This window comes from Chanodichthys erythropterus, chromosome 18 (assembly GCF_024489055.1).
Source record: "Chanodichthys erythropterus isolate Z2021 chromosome 18, ASM2448905v1, whole genome shotgun sequence".
Lineage (NCBI taxonomy): Eukaryota > Metazoa > Chordata > Actinopteri > Cypriniformes > Xenocyprididae > Chanodichthys > Chanodichthys erythropterus.
The window spans coordinates 17,276,773-17,304,677 of NC_090238.1; the positions used below are offsets into that span (position 1 = coordinate 17,276,773).

Sequence of the window (27,905 nt, forward strand, 5' to 3'; positions counted from 1 at the left end):
TTTTGACATTACATGCTGCTACTTTTCATTTGGTCCTCAGTGAGCAACAATAAACTTCAACTCTGATGATTTTTGGGTCTAGAATAGATATTTATTTACAGTTTCTGAAAATGGAATACATTTCTACAAGTTCACAGTTGTAAGCACCACACAAATGATCAACATATAGAGCTTAGACATGACTATTTCTCTGTAGAATTCTCACATTACATCAAGGGCATTGTTTGCTCTCTTTTGAACTCTGTATGGCTCTAATCATAATAAAACCATTTTAGCATTTTAATCAGTCTCTGATTCTGTTGTACTTAACTGGAATAAAGTTTAATATTCACGGCATGTATTTCATATGCTAACATCATCTTCTTTTCCCTATTTTATTGTTTTGAGATAAGCAGACAGCCCTCTTTACAAGGGTTAATAACACTGAATGATGTGTCAGATTTATCCACAACACAAGGCAATATTTGCTACATGGTCTAGTTTCAGCCATCCACTGATGAAGTAAAATACAAAAGCTACTGATTTAAAAAACAAACACTGAAGATATCATTCAAACAACTCATTAACAGGTTCAAAAACAATTAGCAAAAACAAGCTTTCATTCTGTGCTGCAATGCTTGCTGCTGTCTGGAGAAATCATAACAGCATAAGACAAATGAAACTTGCACATAATAAAACCTAAAGTCCCTTGATATCCCATCTTCAGAATGCTCTAATGAAGGTTTGCTGTACAGGTAAATGTAATACTCTGGTTTAAATGCAACAACCGCAGAAAATAATTTTGACTCACCCCCACAAAACAAAACATGTTGACAGTAACATGCTTATAATGGAGGTCTAATAATACAATTATTCTATGTAAACTAAGAGTCAAAATTATTATCTATGGCAATTTTGTCTGTATTATTATTCAGCAGTGATACTGGCAAATCTTTCAGGGGTTCCCTGCTGCAAAAACACTGCTCCATAAAAATTATTTAGCAATCATACAGCTTGCACAGTTTAATCTGTATTTAACCCGGAACATTCATTTAAGTACAAGTATAAAACCATCAGTTGATGAGCTTATGTCATAGTATGCATTATAAATCCAATGGAATTTCTTCATGCAATGTAACAAATGTGCAGAAACTGTTATAAAACAAAGGCACCACATATGTTGATATGATTGACACTTAACACGTAAAAAAACAAAAACAAATAATGGATGTACAATAACATTTTACACTTCATAAATCACAGATCTGACTCTAAACATTGCATTCGTTGAACCACTGGCTTTGCTACAGTCATAATTAATAATTACCATTGAAATAAACTTGTCAAATCATGTTTCTAAAAGTATTAACAGCTGATTGTGTCAACGTCATGCCTCAAGAGTTAGCATAGATAACAGTTCTTTGTGTTAAGTATTATTCCTGGAATTTCACCAGTAAAATGACTCAGGAATGTTTTTACGGACTCATTGTTCTTTTACAAGAGTCTTTACAACTTGTGCAATCATATTACCTACGAGATTATGTAAGCATGGGGAAAAGTAACAACAAAAAAAATCACACATTAATAATGATGTCCTCTTCCTCGTCCCTGATATCTTCCGACAGACCATCGTCAGAGTGTCTGCTCTCTTCATCAATACCGCTGGCGTGTGGGCCGATGATGTACCGGTAGTCTCCACCAATAGCAAAAGCAGCTCCTGATGACACCATTAGCCAGTCCTTTTCATCTTCCTCTATTCCTGCACACTGCCACGGTACGCCCCAAGAGGGATCCTCACTACTACGGGTCCCAACAGCCCCTGGCCCAGAGGCCTGTTCTCCATCCTCGTCCTCCAGGTTCACATACAGCAACGGCTCTTTTACAGGAGCTGGATTCAGCTTCGACCACAAGAGCTCCAATTGGTCAATGAGGTGTTGGAAACTAGGACGACACTTTGGGACAGGAGACCAACAGCTGTGCATGATTTCATAACTGGAAGTAAGAAAAGACAGAAAAGATATTCAAATGGCAGAATGAATCTTTAAAATTGGTGTGGTTTTAAAGGACTAGCTCACTTCAGAATGAAAATTACCCCAAGCTTTACTCACCCTCAAGCCATTCTAGGTGTATATGACTTTCTTCTTTCTGATGAACACAATCTGAGTTATATTAATAAATATCCTGACACATCCAAGCTTTATAATGCCAGTAAACGGGACCAACGAGTATGAACCTCAAGCAAGCACATCCATCATAAACATACTCCACATGGCTCCGGAGGGCTAATAAAGGCCTTCTAAAGTGAAGCGATGCGCTTGTGTAAGAAAAATATCCATATTTAACAAGTTATAAAGTAAAATATCTAGCTACCGCCAGACCGCCTTCCATATTCTATATTTTCGAAGAAAGTGTAAAACTCTCGCAGTTCAAAACTGCATCCTTCGCCTTTCACATTCATATTATGAAAAAAGTTTTTTCATAAGTTGAATAAGGAAGGCAGTCAGGTGGAACTAGATATTTTACTTTATAACTGGATATTTTTCTTACACAAACGCACCTTTATTTACATATGTTTATAATGGATGGACGCACTTTCTTGAGCTTTAAACTCGATGGTCCCGTTTACTGCCATTACAAAGCTTGGATGCGTCAGGATATTTATTAATATTTCTCCGATTGTGTTCATCAGAAAGAAAGAAAGTCATATACACCTAGGATGGCTTGAGGGTGAGTAAAGGTTGGGGTAATTTTCTATTTGAAGTGAACTAATCCTTTAAAGAGCCTATTGATGCATTAAATTGAACAAAAGTGACAGTAAGGATGTTTAAATCACGGTTTCCACAAAAAATATGACTGTTTTCAATATTGATAATAATCAGAAATGTTTCTTGAGCAGTAAAACATTAGAATAATTTCTGAAAGGATCATGTGACACTGAAGACTGGAGTAATGATGCTGAAAATTCACCTTTGGCATCACAGGAATAAACTGCATTTTAAAATATACAGTACATGTCAAAAGTTTGAAAACTACAGTTTTTTAATGTTTTTGAAAGAAACAGACTTGGTGAGCAAAAACAAAAAAAATATAATGTTTCCAAACTTTTGACATACTGTATTAAATTCAAAAAGTTGTTTGAAAAAGTCAAATTATAATATTTAACAACTGTACTGTTTTTGCTATATATTTACTGTATTTTCTCTATCAAATAAATGCCTTGATGAATTAAAAGCCTTGCATTCTTCTAAATGAATGTATTTAAGAGGTTTTATATTACAAACCCGATTACAAAAAAGTTGGGACACTGTACAAATTGTGAATAAAAACAGAATGCAATGATGTGGAAGTTTCAAATTTCAATATTTTATTCAGAATACAACATAGATGACATATCAAATGTTTAAACTGAGAAAATGTATCATTTTAAGGGAAAAATCAGTTTTTAAATTTCATGGCATCAACACATCTCAAAAATGTTGGGACCTTACCACTGTGTGGCATCCCCTCTTCTTTTTATAACAGTCTGCAAATGCCTGGGGACTGAGGAGACAAGTTGCTCAAGTTTAGGAATAGGAATGTTGTCCCATTCTTGTCTAATACAGGCTTCTAGTTGCTCAACTGTCTTAGGTCTTCTTTGTCGCATCTTCCTCTTTATGATGCGCCAAATGTTTTCTATGGGTGAAAGATCTTGACTGCAGGCTGGCCATTTCAGTACCCGGATCCTTCTTCTACGCAGCCATGATGTTGTAATTGATGCAGTATGTGGTCTGGCATTGTCATGTTGGAAAATGCAAGGTCTTCCCTGAAAGAGACGACGTCTGGATGGGAGCATATGTTGTTCTAGAACTTGGATATACCTTTCAGCATTGATGGTGCCTTTCCAGATGTGTAAGCTGCCCATGCCACACGCACTCATGCAGCCCCATACCATCAGAGATGCAGGCTTCTGAACTGAGCGCTGATATCAACTTGGGTTGTCCTTGTCCTCTTTAGTCCGGATGACATGGCGTCCCAGTTTTCCAAAAAGAACTTCAAATTTTGATTCGTCTTACCACAGAACAGTTTTCCACTTTGCCACAGTCCATTTTAAATGAGAAAACACCTGCGCTTCTGGATCATGTTTAGATATGGCTTCTTTTTTGACCTATAGAGTTTTAGCCGGCAACAGCGAATGGCACGGTGTACTGTGTTCACCGACAACGTTTTCTGGAAGTATTCCTGAGCCCGTGTTGTGATTTCCATTACAGTAGCATTCCTGTATGTGATGCAGTGCCGTCTAAGGGCCCGAAGATGACGGGCATCCAGTATGGTTTTCCGGCCTTGACCCTTACGCACAGAGATTGTTCCAGATTCTCTGAATCTTTGGATGATATTATGCACAGTAGATGATGATAACTTCAAACTCTTTGCAATTTTTCTCTGAGAAACTCCTTTCTGATATTGCTCCACTATTTTTCGCCACAGCATTGGGGGAATTGGTGATCCTCTGCCCATCTTGACTTCTGAGAGACACTGCCACTCCGAGAGGCTCTTTTTATATATAGCCAATCATGTTGCCAAATGACCTAATAACTTGCAAATTGATCCTCCAGCTGTTCCTTATATGTACATTTAACTTTTCTGGCCTCTTATTGCTACCCGTCCCAACTTTTTTGGAATGTGTAGCTCTCATGAAATCCAAAATGAGTCAATATTTGGCATGACATTTCAAAATGTCTCACTTTCAACATTTGATATGTTATCTATATTCTATTGTGAATAAAATATAAGTTTATGAGATTTGATTTCCTTTTTTATTTACAATTTGTACAGTGTTCCAACTTTTTTGGAATCGGGTTTGTATATTTTATAAAAACAATACAACAATCAAAACTTACATGTCACCAGGGCAATCCGGAGGCTGCTTGAGTCGTTCTCCTTTGATAAGATATTCGTAGATTTCTGAGTTCTCCACCCCTGGGTAAGGCGTTTGACCTCTAGTCATGATCTCCCACATGGTCACACCAAATGCCCACTTAAAAAACAAACAACCCATCAGTACCAGGCCCAGTAAACACCTTTCCAGACTATGAAGGGCTATTTACAGTAGCCAGTAGTTACAGTATATGTAGTTCATTATTCCATGACTCTCTGGAATACTAGATTCTGTTTGATCATTTTGTCGTCAAATATTTTTATATAATGACCTCTAAGCTGTATAACTGACTGTCCCGATTTCAAGAAACTGGTTGTTCCTACATAGCTGTGCTAGTTTTGTATCTCTCATTAAACTGTGTGGTCTTGTTCTTCTCTCATTATAAAATGATTTAAATTCAAATCAATATGTCACATCGATTTATTTATTGAATAAATAACCATGTTGCTTCCCATTGGAGTCTGGCTCACCCTATCAGGGTTTATTCTGCAATAATGATAAAATTAGTGTACATTATCCATTACTTACAGTACATTACATTATCTCATCAAGTAATATTAAAGAAATAATGTAAAAGACAAATGGTTTTCATTACCACATCACTCTGTGTTGTGTAGACATTGTCTGCAAGGCTTTCCAAAGCGATCCACTTTACAGGTAACTTAGAGACAGACCCTTGTCTATAGTAGTCACCGCTGTAGATTTTCTTTGAGAGACCAAAATCTGCTACACAAACGCTCATGTTTTCATTCAGCCTAAAATGAAAGATGCATTTGAGGGGAAATATTTTACTGCTGCTAGAGAGTTTTTGGTCAATTATCAATGTAAAAGGTTATTCATCATTTGGATAGGTTATATGCCCATTGAATATGATGAGTAAATCATGTTTCTTTTTACTTAGAGCTGACTGAAAAAAACTCACATGCAGTTGCGAGCAGCCAAATCCCGATGGATGATGTTTTTGTTGCTCAGATACTCCATCCCTCGAGCAATATCCAGCATAAACTGGATAAGAATTTGCTGAGAGAGGGTCTAAAAAAAAAAAAGAGACAACTTCAGAACATCTATAAACATTTACATGGAGAAATGGACCAAGTAAATCTGAAATACAGTTGCTATGTGAGCGTGTGAAGAAAAACATACAAATGGCTCATCTCCGAAGCGTGACATGAGAAGAAATGTATGTAGATCTCCATGTTTCATAAAGGGCAGGATCACCATAGGAATAGGTAACCGCTGCTGGGCTCTCCTGTGTAGACTCACACCTGTGGGAGTGAATTCACAACCATGTTGAAGTAACATCTTCTAGTGAGTCCTGCTTGATAATATCCATGTCAAAATGGAAAGGACTTTGGTGATTAGCCTTGATGTGAATTTGCCCTATATGTTAAAGCAAATAGATGCTGAATCAAAGGCCCAGCAAGGAAAATTAACCAATTAACCAAGGTCCACTAACCAATAAGCGGAATGACATTGGGATGATGGAAGTCTTTCATATAGGCAGCCTCTTTCAGACATTGCTCAATGTCACTGGATGAGTTAATGTCAGCTGTAAGAGCACATAGAGAGATGCATCAATGCACAGAAACAATATCATGGTCTACAAACATCCAAATTCTCATTAAATTATAATCATTTTAGATGTACACTTACTTTTTAGGACTTTCACAGCAACCTTCTGCCCAGAGTTATTCTCTGATTTGAGAAAAGCTTCTCTCACAGAGCCAAACTCACCTAGAAAACAATATTCTTATTTTGACAGCAATGTTGAATATAGTTTTTAAACATAAAATCTACATTGCCTGTGACCCCTGCCTACACTGATGAGCCAAAACATTATGGCCAGTTACAGGTGAAGCGAATACCATTGATCATCTCCTAACAAGGCCACATTTAAGGTCTGGATAGATTAGATGGTAAGCAAAAAAATCAGTTCTCGTAATCAACATGTTGGATGCAGATGAAATGGGCAGGAATAAATATCTGTGCAACTTTGACAAGGGCCAAACTGTTATGGCAAGGCGACTAGGTCAGAGTTCCTCTGAAACGACAAGGCTTGTGGATTCCTTCCGGTCAGCAGTGGTGAGAATTGACCAACAGTGGTCCAAAGAGGGACAAACCACAAACCGGTGACAGTTTGTGGTTTTGGGCAACGAAGGCTATCCTGTCTGGTTTGAACAGACAGAATGTTTACTGTGTCACACAAAATTTTAATGATGGTTATGGCAAAGACTAAGAATAATGCAAGATGCGTCACTCGCCATTCATTATTATGAATGGCAGAAAGTGCAATGGGCAATATGGCGGAATAAGTACAGGGAAAATACAGGGTTTTTTGTCATGAATCGAGCATTTAGTAACAAAATGTATGAGGCAGATGTTGTTAGATTTCATTGGTGATTTCAAATATGAAATTTAATTGAAAGCTTGGCAAACAGCTTAGGAGAGTTTGATGTTTCCCCATTCAAAGAGATAGGAGCTGCACTTACATGCCCATGAAGTGTTTCAAAGATGGCCGCCAAGTGAAATGACTTGCCTTAAAGGGACTTTGGTTATGGGAGGAATGAGTCACAACATACAGTGTATCACACTCTGCTGTGTATGGGGCTGTAGCCGCAGTCCAACCAGAGTGCCTGTGCTCTGTCCACCGGCGAAAGCGCCTACAATGGGAGCATCGGAACTAGACCTTGGAAGCAGTGTAACAAGGTTGCCTGGTCCAATGAGTCTTGTTTTCTGGGTCTGGCCATTCATGTGGACGTAAATTTGACACATGCCACCTACCTAAAAATTGTTTCAGACCAGGTTCACCGCTTCATGACAAATGTGTTCCCTGTTGGAAGTGGCCTTTTTCAGCAGGATAATGCACGCTGCTACACTGAACACATTGTTCAGGAATGGTTGAGGAACAATCTAACTGAGCATCTGTGGGATGTCCTGAACAAGTTTGATCCATGATGGTTCCACCTCGTAACCTACAGGACTTTTACAGGACTTAGGATCTAGACACCTTCAGGGGTTTATAGAGTCCATACCTCAGCACTGTTTTGACACGGAGGACCAAAAGCATTGGCAGGTGGTCATAATGTTTTGGCTCATCTGTGTGTGTTTGTCTATATATATATAAATATATATTTATAAATCTCACTGGATCACTGGACCTCTGAAGAGTGAAATAGGTCTTGTCCTAATAAAAAGAGACATCCAAGTCATAATGTACCTTTTCCAAGCATTCGTCCCAGAGTTAAGAGCCTTTCGGAGATGAGAACATCCTGTAACTTGGCCTTCAAATCACTGCTGATTCCTAGACTGTCCACTAGAGGGATACAGAGTCAAAATTCATCATTTCCAGTAAAACAAGTACTGTAGGATGTCAAAGTTGGTGCAGTCATGCGTGGCAGCAACATGTTCACTTACATGTGGATTCGGGGAGCTCAGGGAACTGCCTGTTGAAGGACCTTGCAGCTGTAAAGGAAACTGGTACTTCTGTCCCTGGAGCTGTGAATGCAGACCTGCAAACGAATCAAAACATGACAAAATTACCCATATTTCACCGTTTTAAAAGACATTTTGGAAATGCATTTTAACCAAACTGCCCAACAAAAACAAAACGCACAAATTACATCATGACTGGATCTGAAAAAATGGATTTAAGGTTCTTGGACTATAAACTGGATGTCCAATTTTCTTTGATTTTGAGCATAGTTGATCCAAACATGTCTGTGAAAGAACAGATTCACAGTCTAAGACACCAGATTTCAGTCTTATTTCAGACACAATGTGTAGTTACTGCATTTTGGACAGCTAATATGGTGTAATAATGTAAAAAATAAAAACATACCCAAATTGGGTCTCTTTGCCTCTGTTGCGTACCAGTACAATCAAAAGGAGTCCCACCAGGGTGGCCACAAGAAGGCCGAAAAGCAGCCCCACCCACATGTGGCCCCTCTGGGTCTGTGCCTGTGTGGCTGAAAGGACACAACAAGAGTGTTAATCACCACTTCTGCTCAAAAGTGCCTGAAGCTATGCCATTTATGCATAATGAGCAGCAAATGAACACACACTGGCTCTCAGTGTGCTGCACTATGTGAAAATGTAGTCACAATGAGAGTGGACAAACCTGACATGGGCATCACAAGTACAGGCTGACTCCATGGGCCACATCCTGTCTTTGTGCACGCTGCAACCTGGAAGGTGGCATTAAAAAATCGCCCTGCACCCGAGAGATGGGCAAAGTTATCCTTAAACAGTAAGGGATCCTATAGATACAGAAATCAAAATGTGCATGAAGGTTAAGGGTGGGTAGTGCAGTTATTAAATGTCATGAAAAAGAAGAACCAATGGCCTTTAGCACCATTGACATTAAAACCTGGCACGTATATCCTTTTTTATCATATAAAGTTTTACTATTATCAATAACAAGAAAAAGATGAATAATTATTTATATGATCTAGCATATTTCAAGTCAAACTGCATTTATTTATATAGTTCTTCATTCAATACAAATAATTTTAAAGCATCTTCACAGTAATAATCTGGAACTGTTAAAGCCCGTTCACACCAAGGACAATAACTGTAATGATAATGATAACTATGTTTTCATAATCATTCTAATTCTATGAGAATAGTGGGGTCCAAAACAGAACTGTAATGATAATGACACAGGAGAAAGATTCAGTTGAAATCACTTTCAAAATGATTTTTATTCCCAGCTGATGGACAATAAAAACAATCAGAATCCATCCTGCTTAAAAAAGCTTGAGTTTTTAAAGGTGCCATCGAACTTTTTTTTACAAGATATAATATAAGTCTAAGGTGTCCCCTGAATGTGTCTGTGAAGTTTCTGCTCAAAATACCCCATAGATTTTTTTAAATTGATTTTCTTAACTGCCTATTTTGGAGCATAATTAGAAATAAGCCGATTCAGGCTGCGGCCCCTTTAATTGCTCACACTCTCCGCCCCCCCAGAGCTCTTGACTCTATCATTGCATAAACAAAGTTCACACAGCTAATATAACCCTCAAAATGGATCTTTACAAAGTGTTCGTCAGGCATGCTGCATGCATACATCGGATTATGTGAGTACTGTATTTATTTGGATGTTTAAATTTGATTCTGAATGAGTTTGAGGCTATACTCCGTGGCTAACGGCTAATGCTACACTGTTGGAGAGATTTATAAAGAATGAAGTTATGTTTATGAATTATACAGACTGCAAGTGTTTAATAATGAAAATAACGACGGCTCTTGTCTCCTTGAATACAGCAAGAAACTATGGTAACTTTAACCACATTTAACAGTACATTAGCAACATGCTAACGAAACATTTAGAAAGAGTTTACAAATATCACTAAAAATATCATGATATCATGGATCATGTCAGTTATTATTGCTCCATTTGCCATTTTTCACTATTGTTCTTGCTTGCTTACCTGGTCTGATGATTCTGCTGTGCACAGATCCTGATGTTAATACTGGCTTGTGTAATGCCTTGAACATGAACTGGCATATTCAAATATTGGGGGCGTACATATTAATGAGCCCGACTGTTACGTAACAGTCAGTGTTATGTTGAGATTCGCCTGTTCTTCAGAGGTCTTTTAAACAAATGAGATTTATATAAGAAGGAGGAAACAATGGAGTTTGAGACTCACTGTATGTCATTTCCATGTACTGAACTCTTGTTATTTAACTATGCCAAAGTAAATTACATTTTTAATTCTAGGGCACCTTTAAAGTTATAGATGACAAATCTGCAGCATGTGCTTAAAATAAACTGAACATTGTTGTTCTTGCTATGAACAGGCCTTTAAATGTTCCAAAATACATCAATCAAGAAACAACTTCATTTTCAGCTGTAAAGCAGATCTACAGAAGACAATAATGTCATCATCCGGCTCAATACAGATTCAGATCAGTACAGTGTCAGTGTTGCAAAATTTTCACTTTGTGTCTTCCTTTATAATGATGTACCTGATTCTCTCCTGCATGGTTCCACTGCACTTTATATGCCAGTAATTTTCCACGAAGCTCCTCCTGTTCCAGTGCAGCCCAGGACAGAGTGAGCTGCTGCTCACTGAGTTCAAAGGTAAAGTTCTTTGGAGCTGCTGATGGTGCTGTGTACGAAAGGTACGAAAGATACGAAAACAGTAAAAAAGGGAGCATACAGGGGGTTAATTGCCACCGTACAGACAAAAGTATGAGTCAAATGCCTCTGTGTGACAATAAATGATGTAATAGCCAGGCCCAGATGGAATTTGTTCACATTTTCTCCACTGATTTGGAGGAGAAACGTCCTCTGGAATCTGTGGAATGGATTTTAAGTGGAAAGGAGAGAAATATACTTTTATTTATAGTGGATAAAAATGAAAAACAAAATGAAGCACCAGTAAGTCAAATCCATCTTAAATAGTTCCATTGACTGCTTTGGCCAGTAGGTGGCACCATATTATACTCTGTATGTGGCAGCAGTGCATTGATATGGATTGGGGACACGCACAATGGCGCATTGTACCACTCAGCTTGGAATCTACTGGACTGCAGCCAGTGCTACTAGTTTACAAACATGCAAACAGGGTCAACTTCAGAAACCCCTTCTGCTCCTCAAACCCATCCACCAGCTCCTCCCTTTCCAAACCCCCTTGCCCTAGGCATCTGGCCAGAACCAGCTCTCTGGGCTGTTTGTTTACTTCCAACCCACCAAAACGTTGGTTAGAACGGCAAACTGTTTTATTTCCAATGGAATGTTAAAAACGTTAATCACTCATGACTGACCATCTCAGAACTTTGAACTACCACAGTTTGGAATTAAATGTGTCAGCTTCAATTAGCCCTCCTTGATCCAAACCTAGTAATTTAGTGATGTATGCAGCAAACATGTTGTAGAGAACTTTAAGCTTCCTTTGAGGTGGATCTGAATTCTACAAACACTTCCTTCCTTCCTCTCTTTTTTGTACCTCAACACTCTTCATACAGACACATAGTATGTGATGACCAGATCAAATTTCACATGAAAATCAAAAGAAAAACAAAGAAAAAATATTGGTAACACCTTATTCCGATAGTCCACTTCAGACATTCTACTAACTACAAGTAACTTTTCAAATGCATGTTAACTACCAGTTGTTAAAGGGTTAGTTCACCCAAAAATGAAACTTCCGTCATTAAGTACTCACCTTCATGTTGTTCTACACCCGTAAGACCTTTGTTCATCTTACCAACAAAAATTAAGATATTTTTGATGAAATCTGAGAGCTCTATGACTCCTCAATAGACAGTAATTTAACAACCACTGTCAAGGTCCAGAAAAATACTAAAGACATTGTTAAAATAGTCGACGTGACTGCAGTGGTTCAACCTTAATTTTATGAAGCGACGAGAATACTTTTTGTGTGCAAAAACGAAACAACTTTATTCAACAATATCTTCTCTTCTGTGAAATTCTTTTACGCTGTTAACATCCAGCGCTTCCAGGTTCTGCGTCATTATTGAATCATTATTGACGTAGATATCAATACTGACGTAGAACCTGGAAACGCTGGTTGCTATTTAAGTTTTGGTAAAGTCATTATTTTTGTTTTGTTTTTGCACACAAAAAGTATTCTCGTCGCTTCATAACATTAAGGTTGAACCACTGCAGTCACGTCGACTATTTTAACAATGTCTTTAGTACCTTTCTGCACCTTGACAGTGGTTGTTAAATTACTGTCTATTGAGGAGTCATAGAGCTCTCGGATTTCATCAAAAATATCTCAATTTGAGTTCCGAAGATGAACGGAGGTCTTATGGGTTTGGAACGACATGAGGGTGAGTACTTAAAGACAGAATATTCATTTTTGGGTGAACAAACTCTTTAAAGTATTAGTAGACTGTCTGCTTAATATCTGCTAGCTACTTATTTTAATGCTCCCCAACAGACATTCTACCGACTATAAGTAACTTTGCAAGTACATGCCAACTAATTCTACTATCCAAGAAATATTTTAATAATTAAAAATAATTAAAAAACATTTTGATCAAATTCCCTGATATTTCCAGGTTATCAATGTCTGTGGGAACCTTACCATTCTGTAACTCAAACAGTAAAGCATGAAACTAGCTATGCCAAGGTCATGGGTTCGATTCCCAGAGAATGCAAGAGCTGATAAAATGTTTACTTTGAATACAATGTAAGCTGCTTTGGATAAAGTGTCTGCATGAATGCAAATGCAAGCGTCTGTAATTTCTTCAGCAGAAATGCTGTTCGAGCTAAAAAAGCCATTTATGTTAATTTGACTAATTTAACATTAGAAAGAAACAGCATGCATGCATAACATCATTATCTTATCTAATGTTTCACCTACCTGCCTCTGGAGTGTGAAAGTCCACCCAGGGAGAGAAGGGGGATGAGCCCACCTCATTATCACACCGGATTCTCACACTGTAATTCGAGTAACTGCTGAGCCCCCCAAACACATGCTGGAAGGGAGGAACTACAACATCCAGATCAGGAAGTTTTAACCTCTTTCCAGATCCCTTTGACACCTAGAAATGGATTAAAGTCAGATATTAATTTACATGATTGATTGATTAAGTTTATTTCGAGCAAAAAATAAATAAATAAATAATAATAATAAATAAATATATATATATATATATATATAGATAGATAGATAGATAGATAGATAGATAGATAGATAGATAGATACATAGATAGATAGATACATAGATAGATAGATAGATAGATAGATAGATAGATAGATAGATAGATAGATAGATAGATAGATAGATAGATACACATATATACATACCTACATAGACACATATATACACATTACAATTATTATACACATATCCACACACATTGTTTACACATATAATACTTGCTCGAGAGGAAAGAAGTAGAACTTACTTAATCCCACCCCCATGCAAAATGTTATCTCAAGAGAGAAGTGAGACTGGTTTGTTTTTACAGATGGACTGTCTAAAAGTAGTTCATACAACTTTCTAGCATCTGTTATGTTACACAGGAAGAGGAAAGTCATACGGGTTTGGAATGACAAGAGGGTGAACAAATGATTTTCATTTTGGGGTGAACTATTCCTCTAACAACCAAGTACAAAGACTGTACGGCCATAGGAACAACATTAGGACATGAATAGAAAAAGACATGCGGTAATGTCAAACTATGGTATACTCTACCTGTATAGTGCAGGTGGAAAGCTGTGAGTGCCCAGTGAAACCTGGATTCCATGTTACGGTTATATTAGGATCAGACACATGATGTACCATGACATCCCGGGGGGAATCAGGACGTACTGCGCATAACAACCACATTTAAAGAAAAACATTAGAACAATAACATATATTTATATCCTCTCTGCAAGCAGCCTTTTATGTTTGTATTTGTATGGATGCCTGTTTATGATGAATTATTGCCAAAACAAAAACCAACAATTTTGAATTTTGTATGCAATTACGCTGAAAGTAATAAAAAAAACACTGCGGTATGTCTCACCTTTAATGTGGACTGTGCCTGTGCGTGACACGGAGATGCCTCGAGTGTTCTTGGCCTCACAGTAAAACTTTATACTGTCATTCACACCTGGTTGAGCAAATGGGAAATCATTCACTGAATCACTGTTGTCAGGTACTGAATTTCTCAAAATATGTTTGCAAAAATGCATATTAAATGGGTGAAATATCTTGAAGCATGTCAAGAACATGACTCATTCCTCATGTCTCAACTCGTCTCATGATCAAGGACATGGCAGCTGTAACATTGTTGTACATAATGACAGACCTATCTGCTCGGAACGAACCATGGCCCAGTTTCAACTCTGAGTGAGTCACACACTCGTTTTTGCTAAAGGTTCAAGTGGCTGATAATAGTCTTACACAAACATAATGACTCAATGATTTCTAAGCATAGGCTGTTAAAATGGAAAGTTTACTTTACTGGGCTTTACCACACTAGCGGTATTGATCACTATAATGCATTCCCTCACAGAGCAATAGATCCAGTTACAAAATGTAAAGGCAGGACGGGAAACTGGCCTTGAAATTATCCACTAACAGGAGGCTTTTTCTCCACAAGAACATGAGAAATTTAAACAACATATCAGACACCTCTTACATATCAAAATGTATTTTCTTTAAAAAGGTATTTTCTTGGTTCTGTCAAAAAAGAAAATCACTATATATGAGAGCTACCAAAAATATTCACAAAGTCACCATGTTGCTAAAAGCCTCTCACAACTTTGTAAAATGTAATATTACACTATATTTATATGTAAGCACAAACTTGCCCCACTGGAAACATTACGTAGTTCACTGATTTACAAAGTCGCTAAACCCACTGAAAGCAACCAGTGACTCTGTTCTAAATTTTATCTGCCTAATTTCACAGAAGATCTGAAAGAGGATATATGAATCTTAGATGTTTCACATGATGTTTCATAATGTGATTAATATATTACTGAATCATTAACTGTCTGGTGTTATGGGCAAACAAACTTTCATGGAATATACAAAATACTGTAGGAGAGTTTTCAGAGCACTATTGGGGAGTAACTAACTCAACATAGCGGCACTACTAACATAACTACATTTATAGTAGCGTGAAAGTAGTTCAGGTACAAGCTAGTTGTGTAGTTTGACAAAACAATATATATATACTTGTTTTTGTGCCATATTCTGAATACTGTAATCAAACACAATCAACTAGAATGCCCCCTCTGAAAAACCATTGAGAAGCTGGGAAATCATTTTTAGTTTGTTCACACGGTTCATTTTAATGAACTAGTTAAAAACTTTTTTTAATCATCACTTGTGCTCCTAGAACTTCCTGTGCATTTATTTATTTATTTTTGCACTGAAATACATATATTGCATGGCTGTTTAACATGCACACAAAAGTCCTGTGCTAGATATACCATTCTTTGAAGCTAAATAATATTATATGGTGATAATGTAATTCAAAAGATTTTGGCCCATTAAACAGGTTACATTTTGTTATAAGATACTAAGCCACATACTTGACATGCAGTGTTGTAACAACTAAATTAAAGCGGGGGAACAATTTAGCATGTATATCTAGTTTTATAGATATATTATACCTTTCTCTCTATGTAATAACACACACATGCACATGCACACGCACATATATACATATACATACATTATATATATATATATATATATATATATATATATATATATATATATATATATATATATATATATATATATATATATATATATATATATATATATATATATAATATACGTATATATAAATATATATATATATATATATATATATATATATATATATATATATATATATATATATATATATCATGGTGACTGTTAGAAAGGAAGTAACACCTTTTTACTTAAAAGTGGCAATCACCTGATTAACATTTGGGATCAGCTTGTCTTACACCTGGTATTGAGAAGTGTTTTGGTCGAAAGTGGAAAAGCGCTAAACGTTTTAGACCCTGTTAATACCTGCATTAGTGTTGTCCACTTGTGCATCTTATGCATCAAATGCATCTAATGTGTAAACAGGGCCTTCTATAACATCTATATGTATTAGCTGGACTAAAAATACCTAAACAGAACTATTTTAGCCTAATTTGAGCAATTGATTTGAACATACAGTATGCTAACATTTATTATTTGGTTTTTGCTTTATGATGCAACAGAAATGGTAAACAGTTTTGAAGATTTTAGGATCTGCATGACTAGAAAGGCTGCCTGGTGGGTGTTGACCCTAAAAAATTTACATAAACCCTGCCCCCGAGTACATGCAACAAAGGGGTTAAGGCCACGTTGAGCTGCTTTAGAGAAGAGGAAGAGCTGTTGTAGTAGAGTGTTGTTACCATGCCGTCATTTTACACCGGACTGCTTCACAAACGAGGGTCAATTCAACGCTGGATTTGCACAAAAGATTAACATGACAACACGTGCTAGTCGATGAGTTGAATCAACTCCACAGCAACTACATAAATGTATCCATTAACTATTCAGAAACATCCAGTTGCATTCTAAAAGTTGTAACTTGAGGTCTTCACTTCCACTTGAACACTTGGGCCAAATACCGGAAATATGTAAGACAAGTGGTCAAGTACAAAGACCGCAAGTGTGAGTATTGGGACAGGCCCTTGGTGTCTCTTACCTTTAACAAAGAGAACTGAGGGAGAGGGTGTGAAATCACCCTTCTGTTCGTCTCCCAGCCACCACAACACCTCCACAGGTTCTGGAGGACCTGAGGCAGCACACGTCAGGTTGAAGGGTTCCCCTGCAAATGTAGCTACATCCTCGGGTTCCACCACAAAATGAGGCACACCTAAAAAATTTGAGCAGTAAAAGGCAAAAAGGAACATTAAAGGAATAAGATATAATCTAAGAAATACAGTACTTGAAGGATTCAGAAGATGTAAATGACATACCTTCTACTGTAATCCATGCAGGCTCAGAGGAAATGATTGTGCCGTGATATTCAACTTCACACCAGTACTTCCCGGCATCTTGTTGCTGCACAGATTTAACACTGAAGACAAACACTCAGATTAGACACTCTTCGAAGGGTTAAATAAACCACAAATAAAAATTTTGTCATTTACATATCATGTTGATGGAAACCAAAATAACATTTATTCACCGACAGTGTTGGGGGTAACGCATTACAAGTAACACAAGTTACATATTTTTTTTTAAGTAACTAGTAAAGTAACACATTACTTTTAAATTAACAAAATACCTCACATCTGTCCTGTTTAACTCCTGGATGATGAGCTCCTTAAATGCCCTGATCATTAATGGGGAGTGTTGCTCAACTTGACTCAAGAGTGTTAAGACTGAGTGCAATACATGTCCACAGAAGGTTTTTCACTTTAGGAGAATGCATATCCTCATTGTCATTTTGAAAAAATAGCCAACAATGCAGGGAATGAGGAAAGGGTAACATCTTCTGTTTCAAGTTTTATATTAAATTACACAGTGGGGATTTATGACAGCATTGATAAAGCACAACTCCCTCACAGCTTCAGCACTCATACATCCATATATAAGAGCTTTACTACCACTGAACTTTACTGTGGGAACCAGGCACTTCTCATTGTACTCCTCCTCTAGCAACATCTTAACATTTTGGATGCTGTTAGATCCAAAATGATTGATTTGGTCTCATGAGACCAGAGTATTGATTCCCAGAATCTATATTTTGTAAATATAGGCTTTGGAAATGGCTAACTGACTTTATTCCACTGAGAACAACAACCATGCTTGGTATTTCTCCTGCTCTTTGTCTAGCAAAAAAAAAAAAAAAAACCTCATCACTAAATGAAAGCTTAAAATGAAGGCCTGATTATTTCAGGGGCCTTGTCACAAGTCCATTGTTTTTGAATTTCTGTGTTACTTTTGCTATATTTTCACACTTAAAACAATGATTTGGATTTGGTAATCCTCTTGAAGCACTGTCCTCTTTTGTGCTAAGAAATAAGTCTCCTGACAGTTCTCTCCCATGTGCTTCCATTGTTATCAGCATTAAGTCTGAGAATGATTCAGTGGACTATATAACACTTTTAATTGTCAAGAAATTACTTCTCTTTAAACGTGTTGGTTCAACATACTAACCTGTTGATCAAACATTGCCTTAAACTTACACCAGAACATTTTTCATTTTATTTAGTAACTTAAGAGGGTTTACTTTTTTGCTACAAAACATTTTATCACCTTGATAAGAAAATCTTATTTTTCTGAATAATTTTGACATGCTTCTTTGGTAATTGATTAAGCAGACTTGCTGGAACATTATATCTCTAAAGAACCCTAACCTGTCTTCTAAGTAACTGAGTAATTGCTGACTTTCAGAAGATTCAGAGGGGGTGTACTCATTTATGCTGTGCACTGTACATTCGCAACATTCAAATTGTTACTGAATTAAACTGAGCTGAATAATGATGATTGTCTTTTTAGAGCTGAAATTTTAGTGCTTTCAAAACTGAAAAACCTTACAATATCATTACTGTGATTTTCCTGTTTATTACCGTGGTGCTGCTTTGAAACACTCTGTATTTGTATAAAGTGCTATATAAACAAATGTGATTTGACTTGATATGACAGACTTAGAAAAGTAGCAAATCCCGCAACTTTGTCTAATAATGATCATGGAATAATGCCACATCAGTCTCAAAGTTTTACAACTAGAGAGCCAGTCAGTCTAAGAGTGCTGAGATTTATGTAGACAAAGGTCAATTGCGCAAACAATGGCATGAATTGCATTCACATAAAAGAAAAGCATGACGTATACATTTCTGTACAACTATGACACCCACCAAGGGAAACTAGACATTTATAGATTATGCTGGCAGAATGGCATTCAGCAAGGAAACGTGACATCTATAATTCACTAAGCCAGTTTCTCCCTCTACTGTTTGTTATCCTCTTTAGCCTAATCTTACAGCAAGCAGCACTTTCAAATTTCCATCCAAACTGTGTTTAGTCTAAAACTGGCCTAAATCAGCATCTAGGAAACAGGCAACTGGACTGCGTCACGACACGTGCAAAAGATTATCAGCCCTGACAGCATTCAGTAAAGCAAGCTCATGTTACTAATATCTGCATTATTGCATTACCTGCAGCTGCAGCAGTAAATGATCTCCAAAGGCTGCTATATTGTCACACTGTTTATGAGCTTTAGTTTTAAATATTTTGATTTATATTACCTGTATTTATCTGTATTTATTTATCGTGACCTTTATGTAAATGCAGTTTTAAATTCTGACTACACTGCTGTTTAAAAGTTTGAATTTGGTAAGTTTTTTGATGTTTTTGAAATAAGCCTCTTATGCTCACCAATGATGTATTTATTTGATCAACAATACAGTAAAAAATTAATGTGAAATATTATTACAATTTAAAACAACTGTTTACTATTTGAACATATTCTAAAATGTAGTTTACTCCTGTGATGCAAAGCTACATTTTCAGAATCATTAACTTCAGTCTTAAGACATTATTCTAATTTGCTGATTTGCTTCCGAAATTTGAAACATTTCTTATTATCATTAATAATTATCAATAATAATAACAGTTGTGAAAAAAGGTTGAGGTCCTTAATATTTTTGAGCTCCTTAATAAATTGTTTTTTTTTTTTCAGGATTCTTTGAGGAATAGAATGTTCAAGAGAAGCATTTATTTGAAACAGAAATCTTTTGTAACATAATAAGTGTCTTTACTGTCACTTTTGATCAATTTAATGCATCCCTGCTGAAAAAAGCATTTTTACTGCCCCCAAACTTGTGAATGGTATCCTAAACTATCCTGGTTAAGTTCAGGAATAGAAAAACAAGAGCCTGGCACACTGTTTGCTCACAAAACATAGTATTCTCAACCAATTTCATTTTGTGCGCAAGAATTAACTTGTTTGAAAATTATCTTGTATAACTCTGAAGGTCAGAGACTGGCTACAGTAACAGACATCTTAAGACTTGATAAAAAAGTCCTTGATAAAGTGTATTCATCTTTCTTGGTGTCTTTTACCATACAGACAGTAATGAACGTAATAATATGATTTTGGAGTTACAGTGGTATCCAACAAAAAAAGCACAAACAACTGTTCTGGTGTTCTCTGCGCCCACACTGTGATAATAAAAAAATATACTGATGGAGACAATGGCCTCAAGGCCACATTCTTGTGACAACTGGACAAACTCCCTTTTAGACAAAAAGTGTGAAAGACAAAGATTTTTTGTTTACTTGCCTGAGCCAAAATATTCTACCCACAAATCTCTTATGATATTATGTGTCTATATGGCTCTAGACCCTACTTTAAATGTACGGTAAGCAATTTTTTTTATAAACACTTTTTGTTATAATGGTTGAAACTCTCTTCACACCCTGAGAGCAATCAATAATAGAAGTGGTCTAAATATCAAAAACATTTACATACAGTGCCTCCACAAATATTGGCACCCTTAGTAAATATATGTGCAAAGGCAGCTGTGAAAATAAATCTGCATTGTTTATCCTTTTGATTTTCATTCAAAACATTCACAAAATTCTAACCTTTCATTGAAGTAAAACAATTGAAAGTGGGGGGATCACATTATGAAATAAATGATTTTCTACAATACACATTGGCCACAATTCACTCTAAAAAATGCTGGGTTGTTTCAACCCAAGTTTGGGTCAAAAATGGACAAACCCAACCATTGGGTTAAATTTTTAAATGCATTTTTTAACCCAACGGTTGGGTTTGTCCATATTTTACCCAAATTTGGGTTGAAACAACCCAGCATTTTTTAGAGTGAATTATTGGCACCCCTAGAAATTCTTCTGAGTAAAATATCTCTGAAGTATATTCCCATTCATATTTACATTTTTTTAGCACACCAGGGTGATCATGAACATGAAATTGTCCAGCCATGACTTCCTGTTCCACAGGAGTATAAACATGTGTAAACACAAAAGGCCAAATTCCCTTAACCATTCATCACAATGAGTAAAACCAAAGAATATAATTCTGATGTGCAGCAAAAGATTGTTGAGCTTCACAAAATAGAAAATGGCTATAAGAAAAAAGCTAAAGCATTGAAAATCCCCATTTCCACCATCAGGGCAATAATTAAGAAGTTCCAATCAACTAAAAATGTTACAAATCTGCCTGGAAGAGGACGAGTGTCTAAATCGTCCTAATGCACGGTGAGGAGGAAAGCTTGAGTGGCCAAAGACTCTCCAAGGATCACAGCTGGAGAATTGCAGAGATTAGTTGAGTCTTGAGTCTCAGAAAGCCTAAAAAACTAATCAAACAGCACCTACATCCCCACAAGTTGTTCGGGAGGGTTTCAAGAATAATCCTCTGCTCTCATCCAGAAACAATCTCCAGCATATTCAGTTGTCAGACACTGAAACTGGAACTTCAAACGGGACCAGCTTCTATGGTCAGATGAAACTAAAAAAAGAGCTTTTTGGCAGCAAATTCACCAGATGGGTTTGGTGCACACATGGATAAAAAGCACCCCATGCCCACGGTTAAATACACTGCTGGATCTTTAATGTTGTGGGCCTATTTTTCTGCTGGAGGTCCTGGACATCTTGTTCAGATACATGGCATCATGGATTCTATCAAATACCAACAGATAAAAAAACAAATCCTGATTGCTTCTGCTAGAAATCTTATAATGGGCCGTGGTTGGATCTTCCATCAGGACAATGATCCAAAACAAACATCAAAACAAACACAAAAATGTGTCACTGAGCACAAAATGAAGCTTCTGCCATGGTCTTCCCAGTTCCCTGACCTGAACCCTAAAGAAATGAGTGGAGTGAACTGAAAAGAAGAAGCACCAGCATGGAGCTGGGAATCTGAAGGATCGGGAGAGATTCTGCATGAAGGAATGGTCTCTGATCTCTTGTCAGGTGTTCTCCAAACTTATCAGGCATTATAGAAGATGACTCAGAGCTGTTATCTTGGGAAAGGGACATTGCAATAATTGGGTGCCAACAACTTCGGCCAGCGTGAACTAGAGAAAAACATTTATTTCATAATGTGTGTTCCCCCTAGTTTCAATTGTTTTACTTTGATGAAAGGTTAGAATTTTGTGAATTTGTTGAATGAAAGATCAAAAGGATAAACAATGCAGATTTTCACAGCCACCCTTTGCTCATATTTACTAAGGATGCCAATATTTGTGGAGGGCACCGTATATCTTCTGTGGAGGTCTCAGGACCAAAAATGTTTCGTCTAATCATTGCATTCGGTCCGAATACGATGTTCTACCTGCCTGTCAGCATAAGTATGTCCATACCTCCGCGCACCCTGCTCGCACAGACATCACACATCATCAGCTTGTTCCATAAGGCTATGCAGAAATGTGGACAGTCACCGAGCCCCGCAAATGAACAGCAGACACTTTTTACAGTTCCTTCTGAACCAAAACAACAAGTTTATGCTGCGTTCACACCATAGTTACGAGATGGCAATCTGTGACATTCTACCCAGAGATGTCCTCAGACTCGGATGCGTTTCTGTCAACGCCCAAATGAATCTGCAGCAGTCAGGTGGTATAAGTAAGAGCTCTGCAAGTTGTTCACATTTATTAATATTGTAATGTTAAGTGCTTTGAGACATGAGGTAATTTAATGCTGTTTCTCATCTTGTGGCACTTTGCCTCTGCTGTGTGCAGTCAAATGTTTTAGAGGAGGCGTGGCTTTGGAGAGCACTCTGAAGGGAGGGGATCTCATGCTTTCAAAGCTAGCTTGCTATTGCTAGCCTCTATGAAATTGCCTACCCTACCTTTAATGTGCATCTATGGGATTTTTAATCTGTTTTATTGCCTGCCTGGCATGAAAAGCCTGACCACTTGGCAGTTGGCACACCTTACCTCAACAAGACATACATTATGTGTGTTATGTGTTTAGCTCCCTAACACTACTTTGAGAAACAGTAGTAAAAATGGTGCTTGCCTCAGTAAACAACCTTGATAACTGCTATCAAATCTGAGATTTGGCATATCATATGAATATGTTCAAATCAGTTTCAACATCCCCTTCATATTGTCTGATGTCTCAGTTCTTTCCTGAAAACAGTTTCGTTTCATTTCTGACCACTGACAAAAACAACACTGAACAACATCAGGGACAGGGATCAGGGCTCAGTTCCAGGTTCACACCATCCTACCTGTGGAAGGTCTCCCAGTGATGTGCATCCAGTGTGATGTACATCTGATCAGAGCTGTAGATCTTCTCTCCATCCTTCATCCAGATGATCTCTGGTTCACTCAAACCCTCAAAGGCACAGCCCAGACGAGCCATGTTACCCTGAGTCACCGTTTGGTTGGAAGGGTTTTTGGTGAACCGTACCCCTAGAGAACACACAGTTTGACCAGGGTGACCACATGGTAATTGCTCTGTTGCAGGACAGTGAATGTGATTTTGCAGGACAATTGAGGACACTTGTGAGAGATAAATTTACTACTATTATACTATGTAAATATTGATTTACATTAGTTGGAAAGCCTATTTGCCATCACGGTGGATGATAATGTTTTAAATGGTCAATAAGCTTTGTTAATTGTGTAGCTGTATTTAATGAATTTCCACACTGGTTCTTGTGCTCCATTCACACAGTCGGCATCAGTAGGAAAATCCTAAAAATCCTTTAAGAATGAGTTGGTTGGTTATTTTTCCAGCTCTAGCCGTCTCATGACGGCTGCGCAAATGTATTTTTAAACGGCAATTACATTTTTAGAATTATATTTCCTATCATGGCATTGTAATTTCAAGGAAGAATATGAATTGAAATGCCGGACACTGCTTATGCGATGCGAGACAACGCTCCCAATTTCAGTGGTCATCCTAAGATATAAGAGTCCAACAGTTTTTTATGGGTCAATGGGTCTCATGCATGAAACATTTGTGTGATTTGTGAGTGATTTGCGCGTAAAGAGACCTTCCCGAAAACTCTTCTCCTGATTCACAAATACTTCGTAAACGTCAGAAGTGATAGTGAAATGTGTGTGTGTTAATGAATTCCAATCAGTCGTAAATGGGACGCGTGTGCACGCTCATTCTCAATTACCATAAATCCCGCCCATTAAATCCGACTGACAACTATATATGGGCATCATATTATGACACCAAACGAAGGATTTTGGCCATTTGGGGCCATTAGTTTGCCCAGCCCTATTGAAATCAATTAATTATTTGGAACAACTAACATTTGGAAAATACGAACATTTTAATGAATCCAAAAATTTACGCCAGATTTAAATTTACGCACTTCTTTTTTCGTTTTTTGCTTTAAGTTTGCATGCCTGTAACTCAAGTATTTAAAGGGATAGTTCACCCAAAATGAAAATTAAGTCATCATTTACCCACCCTCAAGTTGTTCCACACCTGTATTCAATTCTTTGTTCTGCTGTACACAAAGGAAGGTATTTGGAAGAATGTTTGTAACCAAGCAGATTTCGCCCACCATTGACTAGCATAGTAAAAAAAAATAAATAAATAAAAAATACTATGCTAGTCAATGGTGGGCGAAATCTGCTTGGTTACAAACATTCTTCCAAATATCTTTCTTTGGAAGCAGAAGGACAAAGAATTGTATATAGGTTTGGAACAACTTGAGGGTGAGTAAATGATTATTTTAATGAATTTACATTTTTGGGTGAACTATCTCTTTAAGGGCCTGTTTACACCTGATCACTTCATGCGCTTTCTCTGATCGGATAGCTATCCGATCGTAACAAGACCAGGTGTAAATGCACTCGGAAACGAAAATTGAAATCCAATCACTCAAATCACTTTAGGACCTGGTCTGAGACAAGTATAAATGCATCTGGTTGCTGCAACCACATATGTACATTTTTTTATACTCCCAAAATGTAAAAAAATAAAATAAATGTATGAGAGTGTGTTATAGGCTATATGACGTTATAGCTATATGACAGCCCTACTGCAACACACATTGCTGCAGAAGCTGAGTATCTCTTCAGCAAGCCAACGTGCAAAATGCCACAAATTAAACTGCAAGTAAGTCGCAGATGCTCAAAACACAATCACCTTCATTAAAAGTAGTGAGACTAAATGATCTTATCAGTGCTGATGCTGCTCTCTGTCCTATAGTGGTCTTTGATCTTGAAATTAGCTGATGATAAATAAAACTTAGCTCATATCAGTTGCTTTCATTGACAGGAGATCAAAACCCAAATGTGGGTAATTTTGCATACAGCTGATACTTTATTCTTTTGAAGAATATCTGAAGAACAAATAATGTTGAAACTAGAAATGTATCTAATTTTTCTATCAACACTATTGCCAATTGAATAGAACATTCCTGTCTGAGTGCCATAAATAATTTATTTTTCCAAAGTTTGCATGCGTGCAACTCTAAAAGTATTAAAGATGTTTAATACTGATATCCTTTAAAAATAAATATATCCTTCTACAGTAGTCAACATTTGAAGTGGATCAAAAAAGTTAATCAAAGTTGTCCTAAGAACTAAGTTGTCCTATGAAGAAGGTTTTAGGACAATTTTGATGAAAGGTTTTGATCCACTTCAAATGTTGACTACTATAGATTGTCAGTCTTAAAAACTGTTCTTTTGGCATCTTCATTTTCCTCTTGGTACCTTTTTTATGGCCCTATATGGTTCAATCCCATAGATGTGGTGATCACAATGCGGTAACGTAGTTACAATACTGCGTAGTTAAACTCTTGGTAGCTTTAGAAGCTGTTAAAAATAACAAAATCTCTTCTTCCAAATATCCCTGAAACTGACTCAAAAATAAATTCTTATACAAACACTTTTGAGAGCAAGTTAATGTGCCTCAGCTTGACCACTTCAGTGGATTTTTGGTACTCAGACAGGAATGGTCTAGGGCTAGGCAATTGTTTTGATACAGGGAAAAATATAAACTTCAGCTGTATCAGAGAAAAAAAAAGTATCAGCTGTATGAAAAGTGACCCGTTTGATTTGTGACCACTGAAAATGTGTAAAATTTACTCTGAGAGTCATACTGAGATCCCAATTATCTCTGGAATTGAATGAGCCATATAGGCAGGGCAGTACATTAACTTTTTTTTGCACACAGCACTGGTGCTAGAGAGGTTGAATGTTTTGTAGCACAGGCCACACAATTGTAGCACAAGTATAAGACATCTGTTACCATCAATGAAAACAATATATGAATTATGCATCTCTAAAATCACTGTCAGACATTTGGACAAAAAAAAAATTGGAAAGAGTTTCATATTTTCGTTCAACGAGCTTTTGTGCCCTTTTCTAAGACATCTATTGTACTGGGACCATTTCTGGCATCTCTGTCAGTGTGGCGCTCTGATTGTGGACAGCAGACGTCATGCATGCTGCAGATGTCTGAAAGATCTACTGTGACACACAGCTGGCCAGAACATCTGCATCAAACATCACATTCATTTCCCAGGAAAGAGGTAAATGAGGAAACGACAGTGTCCTGTTTATTATGTAACTCAACCATCAATAAAGTAGCATATCTATCTATCTATCTATCTATCTATCTATCTATCTATCTATCTATCTATCTATCTATCTATCACAAATGACACTGATTAAATCAGCAGTAACAGAATAATAGCTGCTTGTGTAGCAGTTATTTTAATAACAGTCTAAAAGTTTATTTGGTTAACTAATGCTACAAATATAAATTGTACCTCTTTAACTGAAAAAAAAAGTCTTTAAAAAAAAAACGTTTTCAAATTCCTTCTCTCACCACAATCCAGTGGTTAAAATATTAAAACAACATTATTTGATCACACTCGACCACAATAACAAAACCAGAGATGCTGAATTGGTTTAAATACGTTCAGGCTATACGTTACAGGTTTTGAATCTATAATGACAAATCCCATCAATCCTCAGCATTTCATAAAAATGAAGTCTTAGGTTATAAAAGTGTATTATTAGAACTTTCTGCTTGTGTTAATAGTAAACGTCCCATATATTTACATTTACACTGGTGTTTATCTTGAAACATTGTGTCCACGTCACATTAGCACAGATGAGTTTAATGAATCCCTGCGTTTAGCATTGAGATTAATCACAACCTCTGCGATTACAATTAAATAAACTTACCGTGAATTCCCTCACTGAAGTGTAGTAAAAAGAGCAGAATCCACAGAAAAAAACCCATTATAACATCTTCTGTTAAAGAGTTATCTCCTTCACCTTAGGCAAGTTTGACCAGCGGTGATTAATAAATTAACTAGGTGTTCGTAAATCCCATTTTATTTATAGACTTCACAGGAGCTTCAACTTCAGAATCACCCTCTTGCATTTACTTCATCATATTTCCATAGTTAAACCGATAAAAGTGGCATTCATCTCATTGTTTTGATAAATCCTCACGGAGTTCGTGAGAACGCGGCGATCATCGCTCAAGTCAAGTAGCTCGATTCAGAAAAACAGTAGGAAACAGCTGAGGAGTCCTAGAGTCGGGAATAAGCGCCCCCTGTAGGTCACGTGGCGCAACTACACTTCACTCCAGC

General features: G+C 37.0%; 1 protein-coding gene across 1 annotated transcript; it reads right to left on the bottom strand.

Moving 5' to 3' along the window:
* Nucleotides 1-27,788, bottom strand: tyro3 (TYRO3 protein tyrosine kinase). Its single transcript, XM_067367181.1, has 19 exons — nucleotides 27,493-27,788; nucleotides 23,559-23,742; nucleotides 17,326-17,426; nucleotides 17,052-17,222; nucleotides 14,388-14,474; nucleotides 14,072-14,187; nucleotides 13,234-13,414; nucleotides 10,865-11,007; nucleotides 9,012-9,150; nucleotides 8,733-8,859; nucleotides 8,309-8,403; nucleotides 8,112-8,207; nucleotides 6,548-6,628; nucleotides 6,351-6,443; nucleotides 6,038-6,159; nucleotides 5,817-5,926; nucleotides 5,490-5,649; nucleotides 4,857-4,993; nucleotides 1-1,971 (listed from the first exon to the last, which is right to left on the bottom strand). Exons 1-19 carry the CDS (start codon nucleotides 27,548-27,550, stop codon nucleotides 1,554-1,556), a joined length of 2,619 nt encoding a protein of 872 aa, XP_067223282.1. The 5' UTR covers nucleotides 27,551-27,788; the 3' UTR covers nucleotides 1-1,553.
* Between the last annotated feature and the right edge of the window lie 117 nt (nucleotides 27,789-27,905).

Bases quoted from the DNA above. Each gene is read 5' to 3' on its own strand.
- tyro3 (XM_067367181.1), bottom strand. From the start codon at position 27,550: ATGGGTTTTTTTCTGTGGATTCTGCTCTTTTTACTACACTTCAGTGAG. The intron at 14,475-17,051 runs GTAAGAGACACC...TTGCTCAACCAG, and splicing joins CTCAGTTCTCTTTGTTAAAG to GTGTGAATGACAGTATAAAG. The intron at 8,860-9,011 runs GTTTGTCCACTC...GTGTCCTTTCAG, and splicing joins ACTTGTGATGCCCATGTCAG to CCACACAGGCACAGACCCAG.